At 34.9% G+C, this 12750-nt stretch overlaps 1 protein-coding gene across 2 annotated transcripts; it reads right to left on the bottom strand.

Annotated features, from left to right (window-relative positions):
* Window positions 1–3155: 3155 nt before the first annotated feature.
* LOC132643681 (protein NLP6-like) lies at window positions 3156–7890 on the bottom strand. 2 transcript variants are annotated; one of them, XR_009583705.1, is made up of 4 exons: window positions 7170–7875; window positions 6663–6953; window positions 3943–5335; window positions 3156–3800 (listed from the first exon to the last, which is right to left on the bottom strand). XR_009583705.1 is itself a non-coding variant. In XM_060360191.1 (4 exons), exons 1-3 carry the CDS (start codon window positions 7425–7427, stop codon window positions 5323–5325), a joined length of 429 nt encoding a protein of 142 aa, XP_060216174.1. In that variant the 5' UTR covers window positions 7428–7890; the 3' UTR covers window positions 3156–3800; window positions 3943–5322. The 2 variants fall into 2 exon arrangements, 1 of the variants encoding a protein (XP_060216174.1); XM_060360191.1 differs by having other exon boundaries at window positions 7303–7890.
* Window positions 7891–12750: the final 4860 nt, after the last annotated feature.

The raw sequence follows: 12750 nt of genomic DNA, 5'->3' as shown, positions 1-12750 counted from the left end.
ATATACATCCTAGTGGCCAATCGATCCGCTGACCTTAATGGTTCCCCACTCCCCAGAATAATATTAAACACGCAAGAAATTCTAATCGATATTTTCTCAAGAACAAATTTGATCCTCTGTTTCACTATCCCGTTATAGCTGGTAAAACCAAGAGTCTGCCTCAAACATCAAGAAGAGAAGATTCAAATGCATTTTCTTTTTAAGAAAAAACATAAGTGAATCAAAGGCCATAAGAGTGTCCTCAAGTTGATATTCAGAACTCACCCATGGTACTGGAAATTGTACTTTGATACAACAACAACAGACCCAGTGTAATCCTACAAGTAGGGTATGAGGAGGGTGATGCGCATGCAGCCTCACCCCTATCGTGTGAAGGTAGAGAGACTGTTTCTGAAAGACCCTCGGCTCAAGTAAAAAAATGTGACCTTATTACATTGACAAACCAACGACTCATAAGGATGAAGGATGTTTGAATTCGTGTAAACCGTTGTGAAGTAGAGTCATGATAATGCTAACCACCAAATGATATACATGTTTAGCTGTTAGTTGTACCCGGATTTCTTAAATACTAAAATGGTATGGATTTGTTGTCCGAGAAGCAATTAGGATCAAACAATTCCTATTCCTTCCTATCAATCCTTCATTGAATGAATATATTTGAAAGATGAATACCATAACAACAACCGGAACATTCTTTTCTTTCTAAATATCCCCTCCTTCGTCTAAGAATGCCAAACCGTCACACTAATGGAAGCATGAACAAACATCTCTCTCCATTTGCTCCAGCTATGAAAGAAAAACAAAAGAGATGGCGCAACACTTTATTTGCTTCTACCCTCTTCGCCACTTCTTCCTCCAAATCTATCTTTCTTAATGAAAGATAGAGCTGGAACATTGTTGTATCATCTCCATTTTTCACCTTCATAGTGCTATCACCATCCTCTTTTCAAGGGATTTTGTTTTTGTCTCCAATGTACTGCTGTCCTCAAGAAGCAGATCAAGGCATTCCCACATTTGTCCTTTTACAGCTAATAGGATGATGTTAGGCTAGCATAACAATTTACTTTTGTGATCTTGAAATGTGACCATCTGGATATACCATACTCTCTTTACTGCTGATCTGCTAGCTGCAAGAACAAAGAGGCAATAACACAAGGAAAAAAAAAAAACCGATGAACATAGTTCAATTTGCAAAATGCGTTCTAGGGGAAAGGTAGAGGGGAGAGCCCATTATCGAGTTTCAAACCGTGCATCAATCACCCTCAGCAGTGACGGAGCAGGAATTTTCACCAAGGGATGTCAAAATTAAAGAAGTAAACATACCAAAAAGACAAGGGGAGTCAACATATAGTATACATATATAAAAATGTATATTTCTTTTAGGGAAAAGGGTCAAAAATACCCTTCTAATTTGGGAAAAGGGCTAAAAATATCCTCCGAACTTATTTTGGGTCAAAAATACTCCTCTCATCCTTAAAGTTTTCAAATATATCCCTGTCTTGATGGAAATTATCCCCCAAAATAACCCGAAATCATTTTCTAAACCCGCTCCATCATTTAAATCCGACCCAACTAAATAATAACCCATAAGATCCCCTTATTCCCCCAATTCACTCAAACTTCAAACCTACGTATTGGGGGAATAAGGGGATCTTATGGGTTATTATTTAATTGAGTCGGGTTTAAATGATGGAGCGGGTTTAGAAAATAATTTCGGGTTATATTGGGGGATAATTTCCGTCAAGACAGGGGTATATTTAAAAACTTTAAGGATGGGAGGGGTATTTGTGACCCAAAATAAGTTCGGAGGATATTTTTAGCCCTTTTTCCAAAGTAGAGGAGTATTTTTTACCCTTTTCCCTTTCTTTTATGCATCTATGCAGTAAAAATTTCCTGCGAAGGGGTGTCAATTGACACCCAAAGAGTAGCTCTGCCACTGACCCTTGGGGATTTCTCGGTTATTAAAAAAAACAAAGAGATTGTTACAACTCTTGACAAGAATATATATATATATACTAGTTATGTGAGGCCCGTGCTAAGCCCGGATCCAAACTCAAGATATAAAAGTAGATATTTTAATTAAAGAAATATAATTTGTGTCAGTACAAGTGTACAGCAATAATTATATACCCATTGTAGTCCCACAAGTAGGTAATTACGTTAGTAATAATTAAATTTCATATAAGTATATTTTCAATATATGAAAGCAAAACTTTCATTCCACTCCTTTAATATTTTAACTTTCATTTTGATGAAATTATTTACTTTAAATCAAATGCGGAGCCAGAATTTGACATTTATAAGTTATGTATCCTAATTTTCTGAAGTTATTTAGTTCTAAATAAATCATCTATACATAGTTAATGAACTTTTAAAACAAATACATAATTTAACTTGTGCAGCGGATGGAGTTGCTCCTCCCTTAATTAGGGATTAGGGGTTCGAACATGGATATGGAATTTTTTTTTGGAGGGAGCGCTTCTCCCGAATGGGCGCGATACAGTGCGAATTATCTGGATTAATTGGGCTCAAATGCGGATATCGAGCACCAAACAGAAAACCAAAGAACATGAAAAATGAGATAGGATGTTCGATAGCTTTTGAAAAGTAGACCTTGAAAAAAAAAAAAAAAATTGACTTAAATAAATAAGATTGGGACCTAAAAGTAATTAATTAAAAAGTTTAAAAAAAATTTGGAAATTTTTATGAGGACTACAGAAGTCCCTAAGTTTGCCCTTATATATAGTAGTAATATATATAAACGAACAAAACAATATTGTGCTAGAGTAAATAGTAAGTTGTTAACTATTTTAAAGCCTTTCAATATATCTCAATTGTTTCAAACATGCTTCTTAATAACAGTAATCGTGCTGAATTTTTCTGCTTGGGTAATACAATATTTCCTAGAAAAAGAGATTTTCTCACGGAAAAAGTACTAGCATGACCTTTTTTGTTCAACGCATTTTCAGTAGGCTCAAACGCCTTGACTCAAACCCTACCAAACCTGCCCATTTTCCACCAGGACGACCACTAAACATAATGCATAAGGCAAAGGATCTGAAGATTCGGTCTCCACCATACAAATAATGCAATTCAATAAATAAATCAGAACTCCAATTATTCTACCTCTCTATACAAGCTAAACAAGAGTCGCCTGATTATAAAAATGTTTATACATAATGGAATTAATCACCTTTGGTTCAATAAGCACAAAGACATGTCACGATACCGCAGGGAAGAGACAAACACCGTGTCATCAAAAGATAACATCACTAACTTTTTGCAATGAAGATGAACCATAACAAAACTTAGAGAAAATCCTTCATGTGTCAGCTACTGGGGTAACCAATAATTTCATAGTAGTCCTTCCTAACAATCTAAGTGAATGCATACCATCCCTCACATCTGAATCACTAGTTATCAAAATCCAATCGTCATCTTCATCTTGATACTTGATTGAGAACCTTTGAAGTGATATGTTGAGACTCTATTCCACTTCCCCCTCCAGTTCTACCTTGGTTGATGAAAGGGGTAAGAGTTTGAATTTTATGATATCAACTCTATATGTAACCTTTACAGTCATCGCACCATCACAAGGTTTTCCTGTGGCAGGAGGTCTTTTGCGACCCAAATCTGTGTTTTTTTCTTGGGAGCAAGCCATTGTTGATCGCCCACATAAGGTTCAGCACCTTGAAAAGATACGCCTTGGCTAACATGGTAATAAACCTTTCTAGTCTTATGATTTGGCCATCTAGAGATATTATATACTCTACATATTCGTTTCAGTGTTGCTCGACTAACTGCAACAACAGAAGTCCAAAAAAGGGATTTCAGTGAAACCTATGCATAAATCATTTCGTTTAAAGGGCATACGAGCGTACAGATATATAATAACACGAAAAGGGTTACAAACCTCAAATGCGCTAAAGTTAGTGAACTTACCACGTAGGTTTTTGGCAGCATCTTCAAGAGTCATGCCAAAATGCTGCTCCAGAATCTTGCGAGTAATCCCATGATCTTTTTCTATCCTCCGTATTGCGTTGTTCTTCTTTGAATGGATTTTCTCGTTGTTAGTTGTTGCTCCAGTGATGAAGTTACTTCCTTTGTTTATAGCTTCAGCTTCAATCAATTGTCTTACACATCTAGCACTATGCTCCGCTTTCTCATTACTTCTTGCATTGCTTGCAGAATCAATTTCTAAATTTGGTTGCTCAAAGTGTGAATCAAGTTTGCATCATTTCACTTGTATCCTCTAAAAGTTTAACGGGGTCATGTGCTATATCCACATCAACCCTTCCTCTGTTTGTCACAACTGCCTCTGTTGGATGCTGAAGTAGTACATCACCTCGTACTGGCCCTTCATTGTTGAATGAGTCACGCCTATGTGAAGAACAAGACGGAACAAGTACTGCAGTAGTGACGTATTCTCCCCATTCTGTGAATTTGATTGTTGACGCGAAGATTCAGTATTTGTTGTTCCTCCTTCATCCTGAGGTGATTGAACACTCAGCAGAGGTTGGCCAATTTCAAAGGAATCAAATTCATCGCATGGGAAAACTTTAACAACTTCAACTCGCATCCTCTGCCCTAGTTCTTGTCTAAGCAACTCTGACACCTGGAAGTTGTTCTTTCATTGTGGATAAAAACATGTTTAAGAAAGTCATTGTAACGCTAACAACTATTTCGTTGGGTGGCAGAAAGAACTCAACTACGTAAATAATATTGTTGGCGCATTTAATTTGCAAACAAATTGCAAAACTCTGGGTCAATCTAGATTTTCGTGCACTGGGCACCAAAAGGTACTCTGTCAAGCTTAATAGAGTAACATCTTTGCAAAAGCACGAACCCCGGGATGAAAATGCACTCCCCACCAATGCCTTACCCCTCTGAATGTAACAGAAATCAGAAGCATCTGCAAATTCATCATATATTGAACTCGAACTGTCTAAACTTCTTCTACCAGTAGCAATCAAGGCATTTATGGAGCAAGATTGAGAACGAGGAATCCAAATTTGAGCAAAGGGTATATTGTGTATTTTACAGACCACATGTAACCCTGCCTCTATTTGGTCAAGTGCACCAAGAACCTTATCCCACTGCTGTAGAAAAAGATAAGCCAAGCATGAAATTTGTGGGACAGAACTAGTAGAGTAATGGAAATAAAAATGAGATTAGTCGTGATCTTTTTTTCTTCCTTTTTATCTATTTGGGGGGGAGGTGGGAGAGACTGCAATCTCCAAATCAAAATGGTAACAGCACCATACGTCAGAAGGTTGTGAATCTGTGTCCTTCGGGTCAAAAGGCCATTTATCTCAGAGGATCTCATATCCATCTCCTGTGATGGAAAATTAAGCAAGGATTATTGAATTTCGCAACAGTAAATATGAAATATGAAGAAAAGTAGCTTAACGAACGTCCTTAGGTAGAAATCAGAGCAATTTAGACATTGAGTTGCTCAACCAAGAAGTATGAGTGCCCATCTTTTTGTCTAAATTCGAGCAACTTGTGGCCCCACCCCAACAAGAAAGGGTTGCTATCCATGTATATCATCACATTCTAATGCTACATATAATGCACCCTAACCTTGTACAGAAAAACCGCTTAAACTTTGCAGGCGTCCTCTTATCTCTTTTTTCCAAGCAAAAAATAAATCAAACAAATTAAACAAGTGCCCCCACCCCCACCCCCTCCTCTACAGACCACTTCTTACCCCATTTTCTCAATCTTCATCTCCATCACGCCATGAAAGCATAGAGACTCCCATATCTGCTTTTTTCAAAAGGATAGGACTCCAACTAAATGCCACAGGCACCTCTTCTCCCCATCTTCTTGATTTCCCCAATACTCTCACAGAGACCTCTTCTCCCCCAAGAGATCACCCTTGCAAGATGGTTCTATCATTTTCCACCCGTAAAACCCATCACAAAGCAGAAATTCAGACGAAAAGAAAAAAAGGAAACACAACCGCCAACCCCTCCAAAACCCCAGCTTCATCCATATCCACCACCAACCGGCATCTTCTTCCACAGCAACCTAAGTTTTCACCCCTCTCTATCTGATATTTAAACTTCAATTACAAAAAAATAAAAAAAAATAAAAAATAAGATAAATACTCATGAAAAGCACCGGACACCTCCCTCATCCCATTTTATCATGCACTCCAACATCACCTCATATCATCTTCACAAAACTTTTCTTCTTACCCCATTTTCATTTTTCCTCTCAACAACCAAAACCCCCTCTTCAGAAATTGCTCACCATGCCAAAATTGAACCGTCTCACTTCACACCCAACTTCAGGAACAAGGCATCAGCTCACAACGAGGAGGCTGAGGGCTTAATTTGGGAGATAAAAGGTGGTAGAATAAAAGAAAAATGCATCAATTTCGATGTGTAGGGGACATGCCCCGCATATAGAACACTTCACACCACGATACTGATTTTATATATCTCGGATGGTATTGCGTTCACTTCTAACAACATAAGGGAGTAAGGGAACGCCTGCAAAATCCTAATTTTATAACTGATTTTCTGTTTAGGGTGCAAAATATGTATTTTTCCAAATCTAGGCAATGCAAACAGATGATTAACAGACATGATGAATACTCATTAATCCTAGCCAGATTATATTAAAGAAGTAAGGCAGAACAGGTAAGCAAGCACCTTAAGAAACGTGGAAGATGTGGGGAATAAGATGTTGGGTCTGTAAATGCAATCTCAAGAACACCAAGGCAATGCTGATCATGAGGCTTAAACACTGGCCATGCCCAATAACGATGGATGCCCAACCGAATTGCATCTTCAAGAAGTGGAAACTCTCCGGCAGAGTAACTCCGCACATCGGGGCTAAATTCTGGCAACCCATTTCTGAAAACTCGTCCAATGGGACCAAGGAGACCTTCAACTTCAACATTGTTAATGTCAATGGGAATCAAAGTATCGAGACGGAGCCTCCTGTATGAACAGAGTCCCATATCAAATTTATCACATAAAGCAAATGGTTGATCCCAGTAGATGATGATAGTTCAGATAGAAAAAGAGAACAACTGATAGCTAGGGCGTGAAACTAGCGAAAAAGTAATAGTTTAGGTGTGTTTTTTTGACCATTAACTCAAATAAAAACTCATAATGAATCAAATAAGTATTGATAATTTGGTATTCAGAACTCACTCATCACTTGGAAAATCGTGCGTTGGTAGCGCAACTCATCGTTGGGTCTGCTGCTCCAGAAAACCCAATGACTATCAACATTGAAAGACTTTTGCGACTTGCAGACTAGTTCACAAGGCATTAAGTCACTTACATTTGAAGGTTTCTGAAATTCACCACTTTCTTGAAGTTGAAAATGCTCCATTTGAATTCCACTTCCCACTCAATTGAGGAGGTTGTTGCTTTTAATTTGTTTAATACTTTGTGCTTTAGTTTCATGGTATGTAGGAAAAGCTTCTCCACATTGAACGCGCATTAAGTAAGACAAAAGTTACACTTGCCGGTGAAAATCAAGAAGCTCAAAAGGTTCAAGATTCTCCGCGTTTTTTTTTGGAATTAGAAATTCCATTCTTCACACTCTCTGCACCGTAGCAATTGCAAAGGGAAAGAAAAAGGAAATGGAAAAGAATTAACGGTAAAGGCTCAAAAATGTCTCGGACTATCTTAAAAAGTCTAAATAGATCCTTTATCCACTTCGCTAAAAGTATCCATCCGCTAAGTTAGCTCAATTTTGCTCTTAAAATTGACAGACCTCTCATTTATTTATTTTTATATTTTTTTTTTGGTTTTTCTTTTTAAAGGACAATTGAGGCGCAAATCTGTCTTATGCTCGGGATTAATTTTTTAATTATTATTTATTACGTGTCCCATTCCTAATGAACGAAATTAAAACTTTTTTTCTTTAATGAACCCCCCCCCCCCCCCCCCCCGCTAACCCAACATTCTCAACTTTGTCATAACATACAAATTATTTTCCTTTGTTCACCACAAAAGCAGTAGAAAAAAAAAAAAAAAAACTACACTATTTTGTTTGTGGTAAAATAATTCACTAAATCTCACCTAAGGGGAAATACAACTCTAAATCTTAATAACCTCTTCCTTGCTACAAATATGGATCAACTAGTGGTGATGATTTCAACCCATTATTATTTGATATGTCCCTAAATGGGACCTATACAGAGATATACTAAAATAAATTCATATGTACTCTAACTAATAATACTATTTCATTTTTAAAATATAGTAATAGTTCCTTTTACAAAATATATGCCCCCCGCATTAAATCCCACAAAAATCAGAAATTTTGGAGATCTTCCTTTCTTCTCTTCCCACACACCTATCCTTGTTTGTTTACCAGTTCGTCGCGGGAGTCCTTATTCCAACCCCCATTCGCTATTGCCGGAGTTCTGCTAGCTTGATGATGTCTACTAGATTTCGCCACTGCTTCGCCGGAAATTGTTGAAGTTTTCTTCGTTGTCGGTGCATCTTCAACGGACGTTGATGAAGCTCTCTCTAATGGCTTCCTTGTAGATGCATGGTATATCATTGTGTGGCGTTGGTATGCCACTGTATACATTGGACATACACATGATATACATGTGTTATACACAAACTATATCACTTGAATATCATGTATGTCACTTGTGTTCGTATGTATGTCACGTGCATGTCATGTATATAGTACGGATACGCATAATATACACAGGACATACAAGCGACATAAACACGACATACAATTATATACATCTGACGTACACAGTAATATCACTTGTATGCCATATGTATGTTATATATCCTCTACCACACCACCACCATTCCACCACAACAATTCAAAGACCTCTTCAATACCAACAAAAAGAAGAAGAGAGTTCCGCCTTGGCCTTCTCTAGGAGTGATGTAGCGAGACCTAGTTTGGCTCCTTGTCTAACTGTTCTCTTAACTATTTCAGGAATATATGCACCAATTAATATGGGTACATCAGTTAATTATGCACTTCATTTATTATTTCTTAAACAGTGTGAAAAGTCCAAAATAGACAAGTAAAAGTGACCGGAGGGAGTATAATACTATAATTACATTGAGGTCTAACACGTTCAAGAGCATTAACTTACTCTCTACATTGAATGAAATCTTTAATATGATAATTACCTTTAGGCTAAACACGTTCAGGAGCATTAACTTCAGAAGCATTAATGTACAAAATTTAAATAAATAATAAATAATAATAACAATGAAACATTAAGTATTATTTATTGTCATGACCCTTAACCTTCTATATTCATCTGTTGCTTTACAAATTAAATTATTGGCTTTAAATACGACAATATAAGTTACTAATGTTTCCGTTTTAACAAAATAGTTGCCATTTTACATGAAGACTACTGAGGCTAAAACGTTCAGGAGCATTAACTTCAAAAGCATTAATGTACAAAAATTTAAATAAAAATTTTATTTAAAATAAATAATAATAACAATGAAATGCTGCTAATATTATCCTTCTTAACAAAACTGCGCTAATAATGTGAATTCAAAGATAAACGAAGATCCTGCTGTTCAATTGTATCATTTAATGTTAGTCCATTCAATGGACAACAATTATGCGTCATTCTTTATTGTTCTTTAAATTAGAAGGAATTCTAAAGAGTCTGAAACGTTTACCGAAAACCTACAACCAATTAACTTTGATTAATTTCCTTGCAACTGCAGAAGTTGAATACATATAATTTTGTCATTCTTTCCATCCATTCACTATATTTAAAGCCCAAGACTCTCCATATTATTAAATATAAACATTGAAGCTGCCCGTTTCCGTTTCCTGGGCAATGCCCAAATGGCAACTATTCTAGTAAAAGCATTAGTAACTTATTCTGCCTTATTTAAAGCCTATAATTTAATTTGTCAAGTAACAGATGAATATACTCCCTCCCCGTTCACTTTTACTTGTTCAGTATTCTAAAAATAGATTTTCACTTTTACTTATCACTTTTAGCAAATCAAGATAAGACAATTTATTTTTTCCTGTTTTACTCACAGTATTAATTACTCATTTCATATCATTTTTCAAATCCAATAAAAATATGCACTGCACTTCATTTATTATTTTTTAAACAGTGTGAAAAGTCTAAAGTGGACAAGTAAAAGTGAACGCAGGGAGTAGAAGGTTAAGGTTCATGACAATAAATAATACTTTATGTTTAATTGAGGTGATGTATGCTCTTATGATAATATATTAGGATGCTCAAAGGCCCTGCCCTGTAACCATTCAAAACTGACATATTTTCTAACTATTTGTTCCTTCTGCACCTAGCTACAAAAAGATCTCAAGAATGCAGGGTTTATTTTCTTGTGATTTTTGTCTTAATTCAAAGTTGATCTCATCCATAATCATTGTATGAGTTTGGTTAGCTTTGGTGATTAGTCTTGCCATTTGCAATAAATGGGAAGAATTTAAGTAAATGAAGAGAAAGAGACATTACTACTATATGTATATGGGAGGATCTCAAATTTTTGCAATCCTCACAAGAATTTTAATCCTATAATATTGCTACACATGACTTTGTTTTGTCTTTTCTTGCCTATTATCATTTTTTGACCTCATTCTTTATCTTAAATCAAATTTTTATGTGGCAATCTGCCGTTGGTGTATATTTTACTTCTATATGTGAGAAAAGATCCCAAATTTTTATAATCCTCACAAGAATTTTAATTCTATGGTGTTGCTACACATGACTTTGTTTTGTCTTTTCCTTGCCTTATTCTAATTTTTTGAACTCATTCTTTATGCTAAGTCAATTTGTACGTGGGTCTATGTAATTGGTGTATATTGAATTATAGTACAATAAGTGTTTGTGAATCTTTTCTTGTTCTTAATTAATAGCTTTTCTTTATACCAAATTTTCCATTATTTATATAAGTGAATTTTTACATAACGAAAAAGTTCTATTAAGTAGGAACTATTTATTTAAGGTAATTTAGTGAAACACTTCTTGCGTTCTAGCCCAATTTAAAAAGACCATATAATATGAACTGAAAGGATTATTAAATTACCCTTTACATTATTTGTTATTATGCATATTATCAAAATTTAGGCAATTATGGAGCCACATTATCGTTTCGAACTGGAACATGTATTAGATCTTTTTAATTACTCTTGCCCCCGTATTAATTTATGTGATATTTTTCATTTTTTCAGAGTCAATTTGACTAAATTATGAAGATAAATTAAATTAGATAGAATTAATATTTTAAATAAAAATTAATATATTAAAAGTATAAAAAGTACTATAAATTGTAATTTTATTGACAAAATTTTGAAGCTAAATTAAATTAGATCGACTTAATATTTTAAATTAAAATTTAGACATTAAAAATACAAAAGGTACTATAAATTGCAATTTTATTGACTAAATTATGAAGCTAAATTAAATTAGATTTTCTTAATATTTAAATTAAGATTTTAGATATTAAAAATACAAAAAATCCTATAAATTGCAATTTCAACTTAGAATTAATATTTTTTAAAATAAACTATATATGAAGAACTATATTGATTCTTGGCGTTCATTTAATGAAACTACTTTTTTTCCTTAATTCGTCTAAAACTAAGATTAAATCACCACACTTAGCTAGCATGAACTATTGTTACATGAAATATTATGAGTAAAATTAAAACTTAATAAATACCAAAAAAATCTACTTCTATCTATGAAAATAAAAATTATTTGCTCATAGATTCATAAAAATGTCAATATTTTTCATTTATGATTTTCACCAAGTTTTAATTATTTACGTAATTTAAATTATGTTACTTTACATAATGTCGAGTCGCTTGTGTCCTTTTGGTATTTGATAATTTTTCTACCAAACTTCCTTTCTCATAAATAATTTTTTGTTTTTATGATTATCTAATAAGTTGACTAACGTGCATTAATAATGATGAAGACTTATCAACAATACATATTTAACGCGCCGCTGAATTGTTAATTATGTGGTTAAAAAATAAGTAATAGATTATACTTTTTAATTAATATATTACTACACTTATATCATGAGTCAAAGCCCGGGCCTCGGGTAACTAGTTCGTGTTAGAAGAAGTAGCCATTGGGTTCTGATCAAGTGGGACCGAAACATTTTTTTTTTTGGATTGTCTCATTTACAAGCTTATGTATTTTATGTTTTTGCCATTCAGCCAAACATTACGTCAAAAATATTTATGTACAAATATATAATATTCATTAAGTTATTGCCATTCAGCCTAAACCCGTCAACCGGTTCCGGTTAATCGTTTATTATATATCGATCCAGTTTCAATTATTTTGGAACCGGAATCGGTTAAACCGGTAAAACCAGAACTGGACCGGTTAAACCGGTGGATTTTTTTTTTTTTTTTAAATAGAGCCGTTGGGCTGCTCTGTTGGACCGTTGGCCAACGGTCCATTTGCAAAAATGGCCGTTGCCAAACGGTCCCAAACCCATTTCCCCTCCCCCCCCCCCCCCCCCCCCCCCAACCCCCCAAACTTTTTTTTTAACAGTTTAACCCATCCCCCCCTCATATATAAATCCCTCTCCATTTTCATTTTAATCCACACCAATTCACTCTTCTCTTTCTCTCAAATCTCAATCTCTCAATTATAGTTACTTTGCAACAATTAGCCACTTTAAATTTCTCTCAAATAAATATTATAAAGTCTTATTATAGTTTCAATTATTAATTTTGCAATTATAATATTGTTGGTGGAGTTGGTGATTTTGCAACAATCCG

This window comes from Lycium barbarum, chromosome 6 (assembly GCF_019175385.1).
Source record: "Lycium barbarum isolate Lr01 chromosome 6, ASM1917538v2, whole genome shotgun sequence".
Taxonomy (NCBI): Eukaryota; Viridiplantae; Streptophyta; class Magnoliopsida; order Solanales; family Solanaceae; genus Lycium; species Lycium barbarum.
Note: the sequence above shows the minus strand (reverse complement) of the source record. Positions and strands in the feature narration are given on the sequence as shown.